At 41.4% G+C, this 22,950-nt stretch overlaps 1 protein-coding gene across 4 annotated transcripts in view; it reads left to right on the top strand.

Moving 5' to 3' along the window:
• The window catches only part of LOC103728028 (3-hydroxybutyrate dehydrogenase type 2), a 39,202-nt gene that overhangs the window by 13,600 nt on the left and 2,652 nt on the right, over positions 1 to 22,950 (top strand). For all 4 annotated transcript variants that reach the window (XM_017796383.2, XM_017796384.2, XM_008826152.3 and 1 more), the window contains 5 exons: positions 1,335 to 1,441; positions 8,049 to 8,109; positions 9,057 to 9,170; positions 12,469 to 12,527; positions 18,818 to 18,910. In XM_017796383.2, coding sequence (XP_017651872.1) covers positions 1,335 to 1,441; positions 8,049 to 8,109; positions 9,057 to 9,170; positions 12,469 to 12,527; positions 18,818 to 18,910 — 434 coding nt within the window. The remainder of the gene's footprint in view (positions 1 to 1,334; positions 1,442 to 8,048; positions 8,110 to 9,056; positions 9,171 to 12,468; positions 12,528 to 18,817; positions 18,911 to 22,950) is intronic.

Below are 22,950 nucleotides of genomic sequence, written 5' to 3' on the forward strand. Positions count from 1 at the left end.
TTCATCTTCTATTTTATAAATAATCTATTTGCCTTTTTATAAGAACATTTCTAGAGAAACAACAAAACAGCCTGCTTTTTGAGCAGTTCTTAGCAGTGGAGGGGATAGAGAGAGTATGTGTGGCTGTCACTGCAGGAAACTAACAGACTGACTAAACTAGAAGTCGTAGTGCATGAGAACCACATCCAACAACATCTTATCATCAACTGTATAAATTTGGTCCAGAGGACCAAGTCAATGAGGATGCCAGTGTTCAAGAAACTCCCTTGAGAAAAAGGAGCTTGAAAAGGGAAAAGTTCTTTTCGGGATTTTGTTTGTTCGTGCACTATCCTAGAAGCTTACAGCTGCAGTATTACATTGCTACCCTGAAATATCAAGACATTTGTTTTTCTTCCAATTTTAGTGCCCTTGTAGAATTCCAGTGTCTGCCACCTGAGGGCACTGTTGCCTTGAAGCAGAAGTCAAATGACGCAGGTGTCCTGTCTTGTTCATTTCTGATGTGTTTTTAAAGGCACTGACGTTTCTAAGTATATTTGGTCTAGAGCTTCTTATGTTTGGCAATCTCAGACTCCTGTCTTCTTCTTTTTAAAGAATGTTTTCCTTTTCATTTTTTAAAAAACATTTATTTGAGTGGTGGGGAGGGCATGCATGAGCACTGTGGCATATGTGTGGAGGTCAGAGGACAGCTTGCAAGAGTTAGCTCTCTCCTTGTGCCATGTGGGCTCCCGAGGTTCCAACTCAGGTTGTTCATTTTGGCAGCAAGTGCCTGTACCCGCCGAGCCACCTCCACAGCCTTCTTTTTTTTTTTTTCTTTTAACGTTGGCAACCATTCCCAATTTTTAAAAAGAAACTACATTTCTTTATATGCATGCATACTAGTGCTTATGTGAAAGTCAGAGGACAACCTAGGTGGAGTTGCTTCTCTCCTTCTACCACATGGATCCCAGGAATTAGAACTCAAGTCATCAGGATTGGCAACAAGTGCTTTTACCCACTGGGCCATCTGGCCACCAAAAAGGCATGTTTTCATATAACAAATGTTCTATCCTAAGATGTTGGCATTCTTACTAACATAATGTGCTAAATGATTCTGTATTTGAATGTTTATAGCCTTGATAAGGGAAAGAGACAATGGTCTAAGTTAACAAGTGACAGTAGGAATTATCACCTCAATTAGAAAAGTTTTGAATTGTGTGTGTATGTGCGTGTGTGTGTGGTGTTCTTACAGAACTAGGGCTCAAACCCAGAGACTGAAACATGCTAGCAAATGCTTTACCACTGAGCTATCCCAGGCCTTTAATCATGGATGTCCCTCCCCACCCCCACTCCTACCCTTGTCCACCATGGAACCATCCTGGATTGTGAGGAAAAGGACTGGGACTTCTCGATGAATCTCAACGTCCGCAGCATGTACCTGATGATCAAGGCATTCCTTCCCAAAGTAAGAGGGCCGCCAGGATGTGCAGATATCAAGTCTCACACTGGGCACTCAGCAAGGCCATGCCGTGCTTGAGTGTGATGGGCGCCAGCAGGGGACTAATGTGCATTGAGCATTTATGTCAGGGTAGTTTATATGAATTAATTCCTTTAGCCTTCCGGTTCTTACATTCAAAGAATATTTACCAATCACTTTTTACTGGCAGGCTCTATTCTAGGCCTCCAATGAACTTAATAAGGTTCTTTCTTTCAGGGAGTTCCCATTATGGAGGGGTGAGAAATGCTAACAAATAACTATCAGCTGAGGTGGTTATAAGTACCATGAAGACCATAGAGCTAGAATACTAGTGAGGCCCTCTTGAACCTCACTGACAAATTTAAGTTCTCAGAGAGAGTCACATGAAGGGGGGGAGGGAGTGTCTGGGGAATGGACTTCAGGCAGAGGAACCAACAAGGCATGCAGCAGGGGTCAGTTCCATCAGGTAGGTGCTGGCTTATCTTATCCACAGACCATGCAGAGGGTCAAAAGCCAAAAAGTAGATAACTTGCCCAGGGTCACACAACTGTAAGTAATCAGAGCTCACATACAAAGCTGGTAGCTCACCCTTCCTGAATTCCAGTTCTGGGCACTGTCAAGATGCATGTGCTCCAAAGCCTTTCTCTACCTCGAAGCATCTTGTTCAGGTCCTGTTTTTATCTGACTCACAAAGAGACTGGAGAGCTGAGATGCAGAGAGCCTGTGATTTCACTCCCTTCTTGAACTCTCCAAACTTTGCCCACCTCAGTATTTCTTTTCTTTCTTTTATTTTCTTTTTTCCTTTCTTTCTTCCTTCCTCCCTTTCTTTTTTTTTCTTTCAAGATAGGGTCTCACTACACAGCCCTGGCTGGCCTGGAACTCACTATGTAGACCAAGCTGTCCTTGAATGTACAAAAATCCACCTGCCTGTGCTCCTGAGTGCTGTGATTAAAAGCATAGGTTCCTTCTACATTTCACTTTTCAAACAAGCACCTTTTTGTATGAAGCACTCTTTCAGGTGCTCTGGGAGGGTGCTAAGGTGGGAGGCATACAGCCCTGAGCTGGAGGGAGACTCTAACCCAACATAAAAGGGACTGACTAAAGACAGACGCAGCTCAGCTCCAGGCTATAATGAAGGTGGGCTTTTTTTTTTTTTTATGTTTTAAGCACTAAACATGCTTTAAACGGATCTTTGATAAGTTCACCAAAACACTGAAATAACTATCCCTTTGAAATACGTTATGGGGCTGGAGAGATGGCTCAGAGGTCAAGAACACATTCCCAGTATCTACAGTGGGCAAGTCACAACTACCTGTAACTGCAGTTCTAAAGGATCTGACACCCTCTTCTGGCCCCTGTGGACACACACACATATGGCATACATTCACATAGATGCAGACATATAAATAAAAATAAAAATGATTTAAAATAAATAAAAATATTGCCTTCTTACCTGTTTAGAGTTTATAGGACGTATGTTGTTTGGGGCTTACTTAGTATAGGATTTGTGGGATGACAGAGTCATGTTGAGAGGGGTGAGCTAGGTCACAGAGGCAAGCCTGTGGCACACACATGTATACAACTCATTTGCAAACCCACTCTTCTGCAGGTCTGAAGTGCTTCACACACAGAGGTTAGGGGAGTAGGTATGAAATACAGTGAACTTGTAAGGAAATACTAGCTTTTCAAATAAATACACCAGTGCCAGGTCATAAGTTTATGGCTTTGTCTATGATTTAAAGCATCCTAACAATGATAAAAAACACATTTATGTTTTTAGAAAAAGATATCAGTGACTGGGACGTAGAATCAGAAAAATTAAGCACCGTTTTTTAAGAGTGACTCTGGGCCAGGAGCAGCGGCACACACTTGGGAGGTGAGGCAGGAGGATCATGAGTTTGAAGCCAGACTGGGCCACGTAGCAAGACCCAATCTGTTTTTTTTTTTGTTTATTTTTCTTTGAGACAGGGTCTTCCTCTAGCCCCAACTGGCCTAAAACTCACTCTGTAGGTCAGGCTGACCTCAATCTCACAGAGATCTGCCTCCTAAGTACTAGGAGCAAAGGAGTACATCAATATGCCTGGCTGCAAGACCCAGTCTTAGGGGAAAATATGACCCTGACCCTTGGCTCCTGGTCTTGGACACTGGCATCTGAGTCTCACAACACGCTGGGTTCCTGGGCCTCACGGCCTAGGAGATGGCATCTACAGCCTCTGTCTCTCCCATCTGAGAATGAGGATGACAGATTCCATACCACTTCCAGCCCTAATTGTCCAGGATTTTTTTGTATTATTAACTGTGACACATAATTATCAGGTTGGAATTTTTTCAGGGGAAGCCAGGATGTGAAACCCACACAGATCTCAAAAATCATTTGATCAGAACATTGGAATAGTTGCAGAAAAATTCTCTTCCCAGAAAACCATTCCTAGATTGCAAGATTAGTCGAGAGACAGAGACCACTTTGTTTTCTTTTCTTTATTATTTTTATTTTATGTGTATGACTGTTTTGCCTGCATGTATGTATATAAGTGCACCCATGTCATGCAATGCCAGCAGAGGTTAAAAGAGGACATCAGATTCCCCCCTGGAACTGGTGTTACAGATGATTGTTAGCCACCATACTGGTGCTGGGAACCGAATTTGTGTCCTTTACAAGAGCAGCCAGTGCTCTTAACCACTGGGCCATCTCTTCAGCCTCCAAAGACCACTTGGAAACAGTATAAGAAGAAAGAATTGCAGAATCCAAGGTCCACTAGAATTGAAGATCCTTAGGGTAAAGATCTGGGGATGTCTTTGTCCTTTGGGTTGCTTTTGGTTTTCTCCTTGCTGTATCTTGAGAGAGTCACTGGCACATAGAGGAATTCAACCAGAACTGGCCGAATGAACAAATGAATCAAACTTGTCAGTCCAGAGGGAGGCTTATTTTGAACATGGTGACTTAAGTGGCCAAGATCTGCCAAGGATAGAAGCTACACTCTAGCCACTGGGGGCGGAAGGGCTGAGTATGAGACTAATTAGATTCAGCTAGAGGGACCCTTCATGAGTTTTTTGTTTAGTTAGTCAGTTAGGTTTTTTTTTTTTTTTTTTTCAGTTTCACTTGAATTTCCTGGGGATAATTGCATACTAGACAGGTCACTCCACAGTCTACCTGCCAGAAAGTGCTGTTTCCTCTCGGCACCATGACGACGGGCACTGAGCTGGTTCAAATTCCGCTAGAGGGACCCTTTATGTGTTTTTTTTTTAGTTATTCAGTTTGTTTTTTTTTTTTTTTTTTCAGTTTCCACTTGAATTTCCTGGGGATAATTGCATACTAGACAGGTCACTCCACAGTCTACCTGCCAGAAAGTGCTGTTTCCTCTCGGCACCATGACGACGGGCACTGAGCTGGTTCTGGAAAGGGGAGACAGCCTAGAAGGAGGCAAGGAACTCAAAGCAGAGGAATCAATGGGTAGAACAAGTGTTAGGGGTGTGAACTGCATCTCCAAGGTGACTGAGTTCTACAGTTTCCCCAGGGCATTACTGCGTTCAGAATACTGGAGACTGGGCCTAGTCATGGCTGGCCTTTGAAGGCTTGGTTTTCACCATCACTGTATATTACCAACATTCCTGATCTTTTTATGAGGACCCTATATGATTATGGTTTGTTTTTGCTTTTAAGACAGGGTCTCATATAGCCCTGGCTGGCCTGGAACTCGCTATGTAGACCAGGCTGGTCTTGAACACACAGAAATTTGTTTGCCTCTGCCTTTAAGTGCTGAAATTAAAGGTGTGCACCATCACACCCAGCTTTATGATCGCTTTTATCATGTCAAAACACATTGCTGTAAAGCTTGCTCTCCCAGCTGTGTTCGTTGACATGGTGGGATCCCACAGCCTTTCCTTGTGTCCTGTTAGTCCACACAGCCCAGTGCCTTGTGTTGCTTTATACTCTTTGATCTTGGGTACAATTGACCATGAGAATTAAAATGAAAAGTAATGAAAATACCACATGTATCATCTTGGCCACCCCAGGCTGGGTCCATCGGTCACAAAACTTCCTTATGTCTCCTTCTCTGACAATCAGTGATGAAACCCACCCAGCAGGAGAGATTTTCTTCCCTAAGTCCTCTACAGTGACTGTGGAGATCAGTTCCTGGTAGAAACCATCTTGATTTTCACAATGGCACAAACGTGCTGGGTATTCTGTTCTCTAGTTTGTGTTCTGTCCCCAGCAGTTGTTTGAACTCTTTCTGATCTCCTGTACGTTCCTGTCTTTGCTTTTTTTTTGCTGTTGTTGTTCTAGTTTGGTCTCTGTTATTATTAAGATAAACATCATGACCAAAAGCAACTTGGGAAGGAAAGAGTTTATGTCGATTACACCTTACAGTCCATCAAGGAGGAAGCCAGGGCAGGAGCTCAACCAGGAGCCTGGAGGTGGGAACTGAAGCAGAGACCTTGGAGGAATGCTGCTTACTGGCTTGCTCTTGCTGGCTTCTGCTCAGCCTGCATGCTAATAGCCCAGGGCCATCTGCTCAGGGATGGCATCAGAGCCAGTGGGCTGAGTCCTCCTACATCGATTAGCAATTAAGAAAATGCCTCACAGACATGCCCACAGGCCAATCTAATGGTGACAATTCTTCCACTGAGGGTCCCTCTTCCCAAGTGTCTCTAGTTTGTGTAGTTGACAAAAACCAACCAGCATAGCCCTCTCCGTGGCCATCTGCCTCACTCCTGACTTCACTGAGAAACTGGTACCCCACAGCCAAGTCCTCTCAACTCCCTCCTTCTCTCTTAAGAACATCCATGGGCACCCATGCCTTTGGCCTGTCTGATCTTAAAATATTCATTTAAGTTTTGGCCTGTAAAATACAAATTAATTTTAAACCACGTTTAAATTCCTAACAGCTTTGTTCACTGTGCATTGCTGTGGCTCTAGGACATCTGCATTTCAAACTCTCACCTAGGATATTCTGATTCACCAAGTGTGTTGACTGCCTATGGCGTGTCCTATCTAGGAGCCAAAGACCCTGCCCTTGATGTCACATTTTAGTGAAGAAAGGAATGCTGAAAGGTGTTCTGAGGAATCACTGTCCTACCCAGGAAGCACTCCCTGCCACTGCAGCCATACCTGGCCAGGCACTGCCCACCCACCTGAGCCCCCATGCCTTGTCTCCTGGACACTTCTGCAGCTCTGATTTTCCCATGTGCTCCTAGATCTCTGCTTCTGCTTCCACTGGTTTCTGCATGGTACTAGACAAGTCTTTGTTGTCCCCTTGTCTGAATGTGCCACTGTTCTTCTTCACGGCCTTCGGTGTTATCACATTGCCTTCATCTTCAAACCCAAGCTCTGCACTGCAGCCCAGCTTCCTCTCCCCACAGCGCCATTCTTCCCATGGCCTACATTCCAGCCAGATGCTTTCCTTCCTTCAGACCCGCCCTAGAGACTTTATACATGCGGTACCTTCTCCTTGAAGGAGATCCCTCTGATGTCCCCAGGCCTGGAGGGTCCCTTCCCACTCCGCCCTCCCCTTAGCTCTCTGCAGGTCTCCTCTACCACTGAATGCTAGTTATGTCTGACTCTCTAATCAGACTGGCTGCCCACTGTAGGCACAGATTGTCCCATTTGTCTGTCAACCTCTTGAATCTTGCCCAGTACTTGAGCTTAGTAGCTATTGAAGAAATATGTGTTGAGTAGAGTATGAGGAATGACTGACATTCATTCATGTTCTTTGTAGCTCAGAGTTCAGTCTTGCTCTTGCTGTTGTTATGTACCCACAGGGAAGTGGTAGTACATCTCAGAAATGCCAGTGAGTGTTTATACATGCCACTAACTTCCTGCAGTACATGGGAATAGAGTTGTGTTTTCACTCATAAGACTGTTTCTTAAAGATCAGTGTTAATAGCTAATAAGGTGATCAAATTGAGCCCAACGTGGTAGCACATGCCTGTAATTCCAGCACTTGTGAGGCTGAGATGCAAGGATCTTGAGTTCCAGACGTATCAAGGCTACAGTGTAAGAACCCATCTCAAAAAAAGGAGGAGAAGCTGGGCGTGGTGGCGCACACCTTTAATCCCAGCACTGGGGAGGCAGAGGCAGGTGGATCTCTGTGAGTTCAAGGCCAGCCTGGTCTACATAGTGAGTTCTGGGACAGCTGGGGCTACAGGGAGACCCTGTCTAAAAAAGACAAAAAAATAAAATAAAATAGAAAATAAAGTAGCATGTTGGGGGACCCTGCTGCTAAGGCTGCAGTGCACCATGTCCGGATAGCTCTAAGGAGCTCGGTGCTAAATGGAGGACTCCCTTTCTCAGCAGGGGCTTCCTGCTCTCTGCCTGACCTTATCTGGAAAGTGCCTCCAAGCACAGATGCCTGGCCTTATTTGGAACATGACCTTTCCAAAAGTCTGGTCCTTGGGTTAGGGACTCCCAGGACAAAGCCAAGGTATCCAGCATCACGTAGCATATCCACCAGAAAAAAGAAAGCTCCTGAGACCCCAGGCCTTTGTTACCATCAGAGGAAGCGAAAACCCAAACCACCAAAAAAACCATAAGCAAATGCAGGTGTTTCAGCCTGAAAAATGGAGATTTTTGACTTACTCATTTTTGCCTTGGCAGATGCTTGCTCAGAAATCTGGTAACATTATCAATATGTCCTCTGTGGCCTCCAGCATCAAAGGTAATAGTCCCTTCCTCTGGGGTTTGTGAGTTCACACACACACACACACACACACACACACACACACACACTTTCATGGGCTGTGGGTTTTAGAACGAAGCAGAGAAACTTTTTTAAACTCCTATGTAACTTTAGAATTCCTTTTTTATCACTGAAGTAATCCAAAATGATATATAGAGCACCAGGCCCTTCACGTACAATAAAAGAATTCACAGTTCGAAAAGCGACAAATTCTGTCTTCTTTTGTTTCTTAGAAAGAGGTTCTCATGGAGCCCAGACTGACCTCCAATGTACTTAGCCAAGGCTGGCCTTGAATTCCTAATTCCCTTGCCTCCACTTCTGAAGTGCTGGGGTACAGGTTTGTACCACCAGGCTTAGCTTCAAATCCTGTCTTCCATAATGTAACAGATTTGCACTAAGGGTCATCACATATACAAGAGATCACTATGCTTGTGAGTGTCAGGTCACAGCACAGGGAGAGGTCTGGGACTTGACTGAGAAGTCAAGCTAAAGGCCTAGGAACAAATGGAGAGACGTCACAGCCTGACTTTGATAGATTCATGAGTTTAAATAAAATCACCGCAGAGACAGCATTGCTTCACTGATACGTATATGAAATAAGCATAGGAGAGGAATGTAAAGGAGGCGGCTTCCAGTTTCTTTGCTTACGCAGAGTCTAAACAGGAATGACCTTTTCCTAACTGCTGTATCGATAGTGACGAGCAGATGACCACTACCAAATGAATGCTGCATCTCAACACCAAAGTTGAAACTAAGTTGTGCTTATACTGACATCATTTCCCTGGGCCCGGAAACTGTCCCTGTTACAGGAGACCAGATGTCAGTCATTCTTTAAAGGAACAGCAGGATGGGAAGAAGAGAAATCACAAGCAAAGAAACCAGCTTGTGTTCTGTTCTAATTCTTTCTTCTTGGCCTTTACCCCCAGGAGTGGAAAACAGATGCGTGTACAGTGCAACCAAGGCAGCCGTGATCGGCCTCACAAAGTCTGTGGCTGCAGACTTCATCCAGCAGGGCATCAGGTGCAACTGTGTGTGCCCAGGTGAGTCAGGCATGACAGGGCTGTGAATTTGACCTTTCACTCCCATTCACCTCTGTGAGCAATGTCTTCATCATCTGGTTTACCACACTCTCACCTGACTGGCTTATGCATCAGCTGTGGATGTTTTTCTGCTACAAAGGCAGAGTTGAGAGGTTGCACAGCTCACAAAGAGACAAAAATAATTGCTACTTTTATGAAAAACATGTGATTACCCCACCTGTGAAGGTGTAAAGTGCAACAAAACTGCTGTTTTTGAGACATGGTCTCACGATGCAGTCCTGGCTGGCCTAGAATGGCCTAACTGCTTTTTCTCAATAATTCTGGGCGTATCTCAGATTCTAGGTCACTGCAGGTACCCTTCTACCTCATTCCCCTAACTCAAAATAAATACATGTGCCTAACAAGGACAATTAATGTCCTCTGAAGAGAAGTGTTCTATTTCCAGGATTAAAGTTTTCAATAGCCTGCAGCCATTGTTGGGGTGGTTAACCTGCTGGACATGCCAGATTTGGGGAATGGACTGCTGGGAGATTCTGCCTGAGTCTCAGGTAGAACACACTGACACACAGAAAGAACTGCTGCAAACCCAAGCCTGAACTGCAGTGACTGAGATGTTCTGCACTCTTGCTTGGAGTGGAATGATAGCCATAGATAATACTGGAACAGAAGAGCCTCCTGGTCACACGAGTGTGGCTGATCTTTGTGGCACTTGGCCATTCGGAATGAACAGCCAGTGACTTTGAAAGAGTGGTTGCCTCCACAGCTGCATTTATTATATGATATGAAAATCTGTTACCTAACTCTCTGGAACAAAGAGCTAGCTGTGATTCACGGAGCCCATCCCAGAAAAAAAGTAAGGAAGAATAGTGTGTCTGTGACGGTGCTGATGGCTGTGAATCACCGTATCCAACCAGGCCTGTGTGAATGTGGTACAGCAGAAGCCAGTTGTGGCGTTACTCTCCCAACATCACAGTTACTTGACCAAAGAAGCCAGACTCTTAAATTTAATTTTTGTGTGGTCACGCCTTTAATCCCAGCATTCGGGAGGCAGAGGCAGGTGGATCTCTGTGAGTTCAAGGCCAGCCTGGTCTACATACTGAGTTCCAGGTCAGCTGGGGCTACAGAGAGGTCCTGTCTCAAAAAGACCAGAACAAAAACAAAAACAAAAGATCATTCACCATGATCAAGTAGGCTTTATTCCAAAGATGCAGGAATGGTTCAATAAACGCAAGACAATAAATGTCATTAATCATATAAATGGACTTAAAGACAAAAAACCATATTGTCATCTCAATAGATGCAGAAAAGGCTTTTGACAAATTCAGCATGCATTCATGATAAAAGTTCTAAAGGGAAATGGACTGGAGGGAACACACCTCAACATAATTAAAGCTATATACAACCCACAGCCAACATCATTCTAAATGGAAGTCATTAGTTCAGATTATGTCCATTTTATAAAAGTCATCCCTACAGCCAATGCAGTAGGATTCATCTGAGGACATGGCTGTGTTTCATAGCTAGCACCGCTACCCATAAAGTATGATGCTCACTCTCCTCAGTGAGAGGCAGTGCTTACAGCTGTAAGGTTTTGTAACCGTACTGACAGCTTATGGTGAATATCAGTTGGTAAAAGTTTGGACTTTGAGGAGGCTATTGACAAAGGAAGTGAGGAAAACGTTGTAAACTGGGTCAATGGGGCCTCGCTTACAGCTGTAAGGTTTTGTGACAGTACAGATAGCTTATGGTGAATATCAGTTGGTAAAAGTTTGGACTTTGAGGAGCTATTGACAAAGGAAGTGAGGAAAACGTTGTAAACTGGGTCAATGGGGCCTCTCTTCCTGCAGCACTGTGAAGATTCAAAGTGTTCCCAATGGAGTGAGCGATCTGGCTGAGGTAAAAGTGCTGTCTGTGTACAGTCAAATGTGACAAGAGAGCCTAAGGGAGGAGACACACAGGAGTCTCTGATCCCAAAGACTCTCAGCCTCTCCAGGAAAGTGGCAAGTGATGCCAAAATGAGAAACGGTTTCAGAGCAGAGATCAAATCTGTGGCCTTTTCAGGAGTGTGGTCTAAAGATAAATCTGAGGGAATGGCATTGAAATTGTTACATCATGGAAAGAATAAGTGGTTCCCAGAGAACTGTCATTCTGAAAAAAAATGGTGCTTTATGGAGAAGGCCTAAGTGAAAGTTAAAATTTTTAGTTCTTATTTTTTCTTTTTTACTATTTTTTAATATTTTATTTATTATTTTTATTTTATGTGTAGGAATGTATTGCTTGCATGTATGTAAGCGAACCTACATTGTTCACTGCCTGCAGAGGTCAGAAGAGAGCATCAGATCCCCTAGAACTTCAGTTACCGATGGTTGTTAGTCACCATGTGGGTGCTGGGACCCAAACCCGAGTCCTCTGCAAGAGCAACCAGAGCTCTTAACCACTGAGCCCCTGGTTTCCTTTTTTAAAGAAGTAATGTTTAAGCATTGCATGGCATGGTGGCACTTACATACATACAGGTAAAACACTCATACACATAAAATTAATTAATAAAAAAGAAATACAATTAAATTATATTTTTATTAGGAACTTTAAACAGTAGTTAAAAATGGGAACTTACAACCAATGAAAGCATGTGAATAAGCTAAGTCTACGGCAGCTGTGGCACTGACCCCCAAGAATCCACATGGCTAACTTCACAGCAGAGGATGGTTTGAAATCACTGAAGTAAACCTGCTGTTTTCTGATTCTCAGATCTCTTGTGGGAATTAGCTGAGCTAACTCATATAAAATAATTAAAATCTGTAAATCATCAAGTAAATACAATGTGTCATTATGTCATTGAGAATGCCTGGGAATTCATCCAGTGTCCCAGCCTAGTGTCAACCAAGAATCACTGTGTGTCTATTTAAAACACATTGTATGGTGGAGTGGCACACACCTTTAATCCCAGCACTCAGGAGGCTGAGGCAGAGGCAGGCTGTGAGATTGAGGCCAGCTTAGCCTACATAACAAGTTCCAGGTCAGCTGGAGCTACAGGGAGACCCTGTCAAAAAAAAAAAAAAGAAAGAAAGAAAGAAAGAAAGAAAGAAAGAAAGAAAGAAAGAAAGAAAGAAAGAAAGAAAGAAAGAAAGAAAAGAAAGAAAGAAAGAAGGACACTGATGTCATTAAAGAAGTTAAAGAAGGTATAATTTTGTTAAGAAGTCATGAACACAGATTTCACTGCTCATTTATCATGGACTAGAACTTCAAAGTCAGGTTTTTTCAGCTTAAGTAACTGTGGCAAATGTCTCCTTTTCCCTAGGAACAGTTGACACTCCATCTCTGCAGGAAAGAATACAAGCCAGAGGCGATCTCGAAGAGGTGTGTCTACACTTTGAATCTGTTCAAGTCTGTTTGCTAAAAAATGCTCTTCTCCTTATTTAGAGTAGGAAGAGAGTAGGCACAAAGGTGGGTCGAGGACCTGAGGGGCAGGGAAACCTAGACACAGACTTTCACTTTTGCAAAATGAAAAGCATGTAGAGATGGAGCATGGTGACAGTGACACTTGTGTGAACATACTTAAAACCCCCAAACTGTGCACTTAGAATGACTGTATGTAAATTGTGTTACATGTGTTAACACTTTTTTAAAATGAATTTTTGTGAATGTCATACAATATATCTTGATCATATTTAGACTCTCTCTACTATCTGTAGCCCCTCCATAGGAGTTCATGCATTCTGTAATATATGTTAAGGTTTGTCAAGCCATACTTGTGTCCTCAGATGTCCCTTGGTGTGAGTCTATTCACTGGAGCCTGGTCAACCTATCTAGAAAACTAACTCTTCTTTTAGCCATCGGTTGCCAATAGTTCCCCAGCTAAGGTTGGGGCTTCTTCCCCACTTCCCCTCTTCTATGTTGGGTTTTTGTCTGGTTTGAGCTTTCGTGGGTCTTCTGTATGCTGTCACCATTGCAGTAAGTTCATATGAGCAACTTCCAAGCTGCCTGGAAAGCTCTGTTTCCTTGTGGTCATCCACCTCCCTTGACTCTCACAGTCTTTCATCCCCCTTTTTCACAATGGTCTCTGAGCCTTGGGTAGCAGATATAGGGTAGTGATATAGGTGTCCCACCCAGGAACAAGCAATCTGCAGTCTCTTATTCTCCACACTTTGGCCAGTTGTGGCTTTCTGGGCCAGTTACCATCTGTTGCATGGAGAAGCTTCACTGGTGAGAATTGAGGAATGTATTAATATTCTTTCTGCCTCCTGTTCTGTGATGTTCCCAGAGCCACAAGTGTAGAGGTTGCATTGTAGATGCTCCATTTATGGATGAGCATTTCACAGACACTTATTCTCTGTGTTTGGCCAGTTATAGAACTCTGTAATGGCCTCCGTCTGCTGCAAAAGATTTTTCAATGAGTGGACAGGGGTACATTTGTCTGTAAATATAAGGATATATATTTATAGCACAGTAAAAAATTACATTGGTTTAGGGATGCAGCAAAAGTAAATTTTTCTCTGGGATCCATGACCTCTCCAGCTATGTGTATTTGGCTGTGTTTACAGTACCACACATGAGTTCCCTCCTATTAAGCAGGAGTTACATCCAAATTAAACAGCTATTGATTACCCCCAAGATAAGAGCGCCACTATTGCACCGGTAGAGATGGTCATTGTTGTTTACTAGGCTTTATAGCTGGGTAGGAACATTGATTGGTTTTCTCCCTTGCAAGTTTGCATAGTATCCTATGATATTATGAGAGCTAGTCTTCATCAAGGAGCCTTCTATGTTAGTTCCAGTTCAATTGCTTTAAGTACTGTATCAGAAATATGTCCTGTCTTCATCAATAGGATCTTCCCTTCAAGTTCTGGGAGGCAATCAAGAGCTGTGGCAATAGCCTGTGTTATTTGGGAGTCTCTTGGACTACACTGACCAACAACTCAAATAGAGGTCTCTCCTGACTGGTACTATTTTTTGTTATATAGCTTCCAGCTATACACATCCCTACACACACACACACACACACACATGCACACACACACACACACGTGTGTGTGTGTGTATATATGTGTGTGTGTTTTTCAGTAGGCTCTCTTATGTATAATATCATATTAAATGAAATAGGAATAATTTGACTCTTCCAATTAGCATCCCTTTAATTTCCTTCTCTTATCTTAGCAATAGCCTGTGTTATTTGGGAGTATCTTGGACTACCCTGACCAACAACTCAAAGAGAGGTCTCTCCTGACTGGTACTATTTTTTGTTATATAGCTTCCAGCTATACACATCCCTACACACACACACACACACACACACACATGCACACACACACACACACACACACACGTGTGTGTGTGTATATATGTGTGTGTGATTTTCAGTAGGCTCTGTTATGTATAATATCATATTAAATGAAATACGAATAATTTGACTCTTCCAATTAGCATCCCTTTAATTTCCTTCTCTTATCTTATTGCTGTAGCTGTGGTTTCAAGCACTATATTGAAAAGGAGTAGGGTTAGTGAACAACCTTGTGTGGCTCCTGATCTTAATGGGAATGCTTCCAATTTTTCTCCATTTTGAATGATGCTGACTGTGGGTTTGTTGTATATAGCCTTAGGTATATTCCCTCCAGTTGAAGTATGTTCCCTCCAGTTCAGTCCCCTCTAGGACTTTTATCATGAATCCATGCTGGAATTTGTCAAAGGTCTTTTCTGCTTCTATTGAGATGATCATGTGTTTTTTGTCTTTAAGTCCATTTATATGATTTATTATGTTTATTTACTTACGCATATTGAACCTGCATCTCTGGAATAAAGCCAACTTGATCATGATGGATAATCAAAAGATTATCACACATGTGTGTTTGTATGTGATTTGTGAGTATTTTGTTGAGAATTTTTGTATCTATGTTCATTAGGGATATGGGCCTATAGTTTATTTATTTATTTATTTATTTATTTATTTATTATTTATTTATTTTGGTATGTCTTTACCTGGCTTGGGTTTGGAGTAATACTGTCTTCATAGAAGGAGTTTGAGAGTTCTCTACTTCTGTTTTTTTTTGAATAATTTAAGTAGTATTGGCTATGGATCTTCTTTGAAAGTCTGGCAGAATTCTGCTCTGAATCCATCTGGGCCCTTTTTTTAGTCAGGAAGCTTTGTATTACTGTTTCAATTTCCTTAATTCTTACAGATTTGTTTAAGTAGTTGATCTCGGTTTAACTTTGGTGGTTCCATTGAATTTAGAAATTCATCCATTTCCATTACTTTTTCCAATATAATAGAGTATAGATTTTTAAAAGTATTCCCTTATAATGTTCTGGATCTTTTTAGTATCTGTTGTGATGTTTCCCCTTTCATCTCTGATTTTATTAATTTAGGTTTGCTCTTTCTTTTGATTAGCTGGGCTAAGGGTCTGTCTATCTTGTTTATCTTTTCAATGAATCAGCTCTTAGATTCTTTGATTCTTTAAATTGTTTTCTTCATTTTGATTTCAGTGGTTTCTGTTTTGATTTTTGTTATTTCTTCTTGTCTACTGGGTTTTGGTTTGATTTGTTCTTGCTTTTCCAGATTCTTGAGGTATATTGTTAAGTCATTTATTTGTGCTCTTTCTGACTTTTTAATGTAGGCACTTAAGGTTATAAGCTTCCCTCTTAATAATGCTTTTAATGTGTCCTAGAGGTTTTGTTGTATTGTGTTATCATTTTCATTTAGCTCCAAAAATACTTTTATTTCTTTCCTGATTCCTTCTTTGACCCATTCATTATTCTGATGTGTGTTGCTTAATCTGCATGAGTTTGTGCGGTTACTAGAGCTTCTTTGATGTTAATCTTTAAACTTTATTTCATTGTGGTCCAATAAATAGATTACTTGGAATTATTTCAATTTTTGTAGTTGTTAAGGTTTGTTTTGTGCCCCAGTATTTTAAAGAAACTTTCATGGTCTCTTGAGTAGAGTGTGTATTGTTTAGTGCTTGGATGGAATATTCTGTAGATGTCTATTAGGTCCATTTGATATCATTTAATTCAGCTGTTTTTCTGTTTATTCTTTGCCCAGTTCACCTGTCTATTGGAGAGAGTGGGGTATTGAAGTCCTCTAGTATTAATGAGTTGGTGTTAATCTGTATCTTGAAGTCCAGTAGTATTGTTTTTATGAAATTGGGTGCACCAAAGTTTGGCGCATATATTTTCATGATTGTAATGTCTTCTTGGTCAATTGTTCCTTTGATAAGAATGAAGTGACTTTCTTTATCTCTTTTGATTAATTTTAATTTGAAGTCTATTTTGTCAGATATTAGAATAGGGACACCTGCTTTTTTCTTAGTGTCATTTGTTTGGAGTATTTTTCTCTAAACTTTTACTTTAAGATGGTGCCTATCCTTGAAGGTAAGATTAGGTTCCTGTAGGAAACAAGAAGACAGATTTTGTTTCTTTTTTAAAGTATTTTATTATTTTTACTTTTTTATGTATATGAGTACATTGCCTGCATTGTACATAAGTGCACTTGTGTTGTGCAATGCCTGCAGAGGTCAGAAGAGGGTGTCGGATCCCCTGGAGCTGGAGTTATGGATGGTTGTTAGCAGCCATGTAGGTGCTAGGCATTGAACCTAGGTCTTCTGTGAGAGCAGCCAGTGCTTTTAACCTCTGAGCCATCTCTCCAGCCCCAGATTTTGTTTCTTACTCCATTCAACTAGTCTGTGTGTCTTTCTTGGGGAGTTGAGGCCATTGATATTTAAAGTTATTATTAAAAGATGTGTATTGGTTACTGTTATTTTATATTCTGTTTGTGTTCTTAGTTCTGTTTTCATAATTATACCTTCATTTATTTTGTTTCTGTAGCCTCTTGGGTATGGTCATTCCTTTCTTCAGACCTTTGTATATCTTCAAATATTCTCTGTAGGACTGGTTTGGCAGACATGAATTCTTTTGGCCTATTTGTATCATGGGAGATTTTTCTTTCCCCTTCAACTATGATAGATAGTTTTGCTGGATAAAGTATTATGGGTTGACATCTATGATCATCTAGAATGTAGATTACTTTGTTCCAGGATCCTCTGGCTTTCAGAGTTTGTGTTGAAAAGTCAGCTGTAATTCTCATGGATTTTCCTTTATGTGTGACTTGTTTCTCTCATACAGCTTTCAGTACCTTCTCTTTGTTTTGTACATTTAATGTTTTTACTGTGACACATTGTGGGGAGTTTCTGTTCTGCTCCTGTCTATTTTGGTGTTCTGTGTGCTTCTTCTACCTTTATGAGTGTGACTTTCCTTAATTTAGGGAAGTTTTCATCTATAATCCTGTTGAAGATCTGGTCAGTGTCATTGACCTGAAATTCTTCTCCTTCTTGTATGCCTATGATGCATAAATTTGTTCTTTTCATTATATCCCATTTACTGCATATTCCATTCCTGTGGTTTCTCTCAAATTTTTTACATTCCTTGTGTAGGCAGTCCAGTTCTTCAGCTTTATCATTCAATCTTGATTTTCTGTTTTCCATTTGATTCATTCTGCCAGTGAATCTTTTTCTGTCATTTCAGATTGATTTATTGAGTTTTTCAATTCCATCTTCATTTCAGCCTTAGTTTTCTTCACTATTTCTATCTCTTTCATGAATTTACTTTTCAAATCTTGAATTGTCTTTTGTCATTTTATTCATCTGTCTTTGTGCTATTCCTATCCTCTTTGAGCTCCTTGAGTTGTTTGTGTATTCTTTAAAGTCATTGGATTCTTTGATCATGTGTGATAATTCTTTTAAATTCTGTGTCCTTAGTTTTCTCTGTATAGTTCTCATTGTAGAACACATCTATAGAACTGGTGAGATTTGGTGGGGACACATTATCCTGGCTGTTCATATTATTTGTGTTTTCACATTATGACCTGAGCACAGTCACAGGTTGTATCTGTTGGTTATGTATCTGATATGAAATTCTAGCCTGCCATTGTTGAGTTGAAGCTTGGTTCTGTTTTTATTGTTGGTGTAGCTTGGTTTGCTTCTGATCAGGTATGACTAGCTAATTGGTCTCTGCATCAGGCTCTCACTTTTGATTTTTTTTTTTTATTTGGAGGGACCAGATGATTCCAGGCTGTTGAGTGGTGAGGTCTCCGGTGAAGTGAATAGGCCTAGACCCAGGGAGGGCTGATGGAGGAAGGACAGGTCAATTCTGACTAGCTAAACAGAGATGTGAGCTCTGGAGTAGTGTAGTGATGCTGGTCCCAAAGCAGGGGTGATGGTGGCCCAGTGCAGGGGCCGGGGGGACGTCCAGGTAACTCATCCTGCTAGTATGAGTTAGAGGCAGTTGTGAGCAAGTGCTCCTAACTGCTGAGCCACCTCTCTAGACTGATACTTTTTGGGTTTTTAAGATAGGTCTTACATAGCACAGACTGACTGTGAACTTGTAATCCTCCTGCCTCAAGGCCTCCACAGTCCCAATGTTGCAATTGTTGTTTTAGAGAGCCCTCTGCATTCCTGTCAGCTTTCTTATCCATCAGTGTCTATGGGTTTTAGTGCATTCTGACTTGCTTAGGTGACTGGTGAAAAAGTCACAGTAATCTCAGCTGATGAGCCTGGTCTCTCTGGAGATCCCTCTAGCTTTCAGAGCCTTGAGGAAGTTACAGGGGAATGCATGTGTCAGCCCACATTTCTAATGTCTGGCATGGTCTCTGGTCACAGGCACTGAATTATTTCCTAAGGAGACAGAAGACGGGAAGATTTGCAACTGCAGAAGAAGTAGCTCTGCTCTGCGTGTACTTGGCCTCTGACGAAGTAAGCTCTGTTCTTTAAAACTCACTATTCTCCATCACACTGAGCTACTATTTGCTTATTAACATCATATCCTCTTTGAGAGTCTATGGCATTTATTGCTAACGTGCTTTGTTTAATTTACTTAAAGAAAAGCCACTTGGATCTGAGACATGACTTCCTCATTCAACTCTGTGTGACTCAACATCATATAGCAAATGACATAAAGGATGGAAAAAAATTGAAGTCCCCTGTTGTCTGATATATTTACTCTAAATAAAAAAATTACAATTGTGCTGGGTGTGGTGGTGCATGCCTTTAATCCCAGGACTCGGGAGGCAGAGGCAGGTGAATCTCTGTGAGTTCAAGGCCAGCCTGGTCTACATAGTGAGTTCCAGACAGCTGGGGCTACAAAGAGACCCTGTCTCAAAAAGACCAAAAAAAAAAGAGCCAGTAACAAATCTACTTTCCTTTGTTCTATCAGGACAATGACTTCTTAATATGATGTATTTTAATTGCTACTTCTTTTCTTCTTTTATGTGTGTGTACATATATACAAACATATCTACATATGCCTATAAGCACGTAAGAGTTTCCAGATTGGGAAATAAATAAAAAACTGAATCAATTTTTAAAAATTAAGAAAAAAGAGCTGAATGAACAAAAGAACCTCTCAGGCGAGTAATGGCTCAGTAGGTGAAGGTGCTTGCTGTCAAGCCTGATAACTTAGGTTGAATCACAGGGACCCACATGGTGGAAGGAAAGAATGGACTCCCATAAGTTGCCTTCTGACCTTCACTGGTATTCCATGGCATGTACATAAATAAATAAATAAATAAATAAATAAATAAATAAAATGCAATTTTAAAAAAGAACCTCTCCCTTGTTTAGCCATCCCTACAGTTCCTGCTTGTCCCTTTTCCTTGTGGTACAGACTGGCTGTTCTACTAGTGGCTTACTCAATGTTTAAAAACAAAATCTAGGCTGAATTGGTTCTGGGAAAGTACAGATAAAGAGGGCTAAAGGAACTGTCCATTATTTGTCTTTAATCCCAGAGGTGCTGAAAGCTGTTGGCTCCTTTGGGCTTTACCCTTGAGCTGTTTGAGTGGGTTTAACCCCGAGTTTCTAGATTGGGGAGATTTTTTTTAAGGATTTTTTTTTTTTAAATATGTTTGAGTGCTTTGTGTATGTAAGTGTACCAATGTGAGCAGTGCACAAGGGGGCCAAAAGAGGGTGTTGGATCCCCTGGAACTGGAGGTAAAGATGATTGTTAGCCACCATATGGGTGCTGGGAATCCAACCCCAGTCCTCTGCAAGAGCAGTCAGTGCTTTTAACTGCTGAGACATGTCTCCAGTCCCAGGGGTAGGGAGCCAGGTTTGACTAATGCTGGCGACACAGAGAAAAAAAAAAAAAGGCCACTATTGACATTTCCTGTGCTTTTCAATATTTAATTTCCTCTACAATATTCTTTAATATTCCAAGAAATAATCAAATAAGCTTGAAATAACATGAAGGGACAATAGTCCTTTAGTGAGAGAGGACTGCAGAAGGGAAAAAATAACTGGGGGGATAGAAGGTCTTTGACATAATACTCTAGATGGATGGCCGAAGAAAAAACAACGAGAAGACTAGATTTGAGTCTTTACCATACTTATAGCCAATTTTGAGAGTCCTCTTTTGGAAATATTTCTTAATAACTTTGTGAGTCCAGAAGTTATCCTTATAAAAGAGTGAGCCAATGGACTTTAGGGGACTGCTTAAGTTTTAGAAGTTTAGGTTGATGGTAAGTTCTGGCAACTTTTTGTGTGTAACTCATGTGTGTGTGTTTATATTTAGTGTGGGCAGATATGTGTAGGCTATCAGACAACCTCAGGTGTCATTCCTCAGATACCATCCCTTTTGATTTTTGATACATGGTCTCACATTGGCCTGGAACTTGCCAAGTATGCTAGGTTGACTGGGATTATAAGAGCATAGCACCATGGTCAGATTTTTATTTGGAATTTTGGGATAGACCTCAGGTCTTTATGCTTGCAAGAAAAGCACTTTACCAGCTGCACTATGGTCCTTGGCCATAGGGAATCTGAAGTGTACTATCAGGGTGTTCTAGATCCAAGCATTCTAACAAAAGACTTGGAATGACCAAGGGACTAGACCCTCTTTTAGAAACTCTTGTCCTAGGTTTCAAATCCTTGAAGATGGATATGCCAAATACCCTGATTTGGTCATTACATTACACATTAGAATAACCATTAACTTGGGTGGGGACATAGAGGCTTATATACCCAAAGGAATCCAGTGAGGGTGACTCACAGTACCAGTTTTGGCAGGCATGACCCCATGGCTTGGGGAAGGTCACCATCTAATTCTGATGGAACAGTCTAGGATTTCAGGGAAGGATATATCTTTGGAAAGATTCCTTTTCTCATTTCAACACTTAAGTCATTAAATTTATATAATTCAATTTAATATAGGATCTACTCAGTTTATTAGGAGGACCATGTAATAAATATTATTCACATTAAATGTTTATATGTAATCCAAAAATAAAAATGTGGCCATGATATGAAAGACCTGATCAAAGATTTGTTGTTGACTGACAGTTTAGCTCTGAAATTTGTAGATCGAATGTTTTATTACCTTGTTTTATCATTAAATTATGTGACACAGAGACATACAAAGTAGAGCCAGGGACTGGAGAGGTGGCTCAGTGGTAAAGAGTGCTTGTTTCTGCTCCAGAGGACCTGAGTTCTGTTCCCAACCCCTACATCAGGTGGCTCACAACTGCCTATAACTCTTATCTCCAGGGGACACAACACTGGCTTCTGTAAGCATGTGTACACATAAATAAAAATAAAATGAAATCCATTAGCCAAGGATATCAGTCTTCACCCATCTGAGCCAAGAGCAACTTGTATAAAGCCTTGCATACCACCGAAGAATATTTTTGCCCCTGGATAAAGAATACTATTCAGAAGCCAGGAGTACTTTCTCTATCTATGAGGAGTTGGCTTCAAACCATGGTTGACTTCCTGCTGCCCCTTCCTGAATCTCACTTCTGTTTGTGGAGCATAAGGCATTTTTAATACCTGTACTACATCTTGAGTTTTATTGTGTGTTTTCCCCACAGTGTTAAGGATTGAACCCAGGCCCTCACACATGTTAGGCAAACATTCTACCATGTGAGCTGCATCCCTAGTGCCAAGTTTTGTTGTTTTGGAACCAGGCAGGTTGTACAGGAAGTGCAGCTGCTTTAACTGGCAATAAGTCAGCAAGACATATGGCCCGAAATGAGTGATGAAATAAACTCAAAACACATTCCTGATCACTGTGCAGCAGCCCTCAGATTGAAGCATTCCCTCTTGTTGAGGGTGGGACCTTCATAGGACTCAGGAAGTAAACAAAACTTATAAAGCTCAGGAAGGTCCAGAAACTTGCATGATTCACAAGACCCCGCCCCAAGCTTATGTAGATAGAAACAACTGGTCCAGAAAGGTGACTGCATCAGCTGAGCTGCCTCAAATTGTACAAGAAGCTGCAGGGATATCATTCTTGTGAGTTATCACCCATGCTGGGATGGGCATTTTGGTTATGCAGCTGCCTGTAAATCATCCATACTCCTGTAAGTCACCCTAATAAACTTACTGGTTCACTAAGCTAAAACAAAAGAAAACAAAACAAAAAAGAACCTCTCCTTTCTGAGAGCTTCAGGAGAAACAGTGAGTGGACTGACCAGGCATAATCAGGTTCAGGGGATGCAGAGCTGGCATGTAGCATGTTAGTTTTCCTGTGATCTGTGTTGGAGAGTTCCACTGCTTTTCCCATTGTTTGCATCATGTTTTCTTATTTGTTTCCATCATGTGTAGAAATTCCAGTTCTGTTTCTTCTACTTTATATCTGTTTAGCAACCACTTTCTTTCCCCATGACTAATGTGTATTTTCAACGACTGATACAGCAAAACCTGTTACAAGATGCAGAGCACAAGAACATTCTCTTCTGTTTCATGTCTTCGGATGTTGTATAAATTACATAAACAGAGAACTGTGTGTATGAGAAGAGAAA

This window comes from Nannospalax galili, unplaced genomic scaffold (assembly GCF_000622305.1).
Source record: "Nannospalax galili isolate Female #2095 unplaced genomic scaffold, S.galili_v1.0 scaffold189, whole genome shotgun sequence".
NCBI classification, from domain to species: domain Eukaryota; kingdom Metazoa; phylum Chordata; class Mammalia; order Rodentia; family Spalacidae; genus Nannospalax; species Nannospalax galili.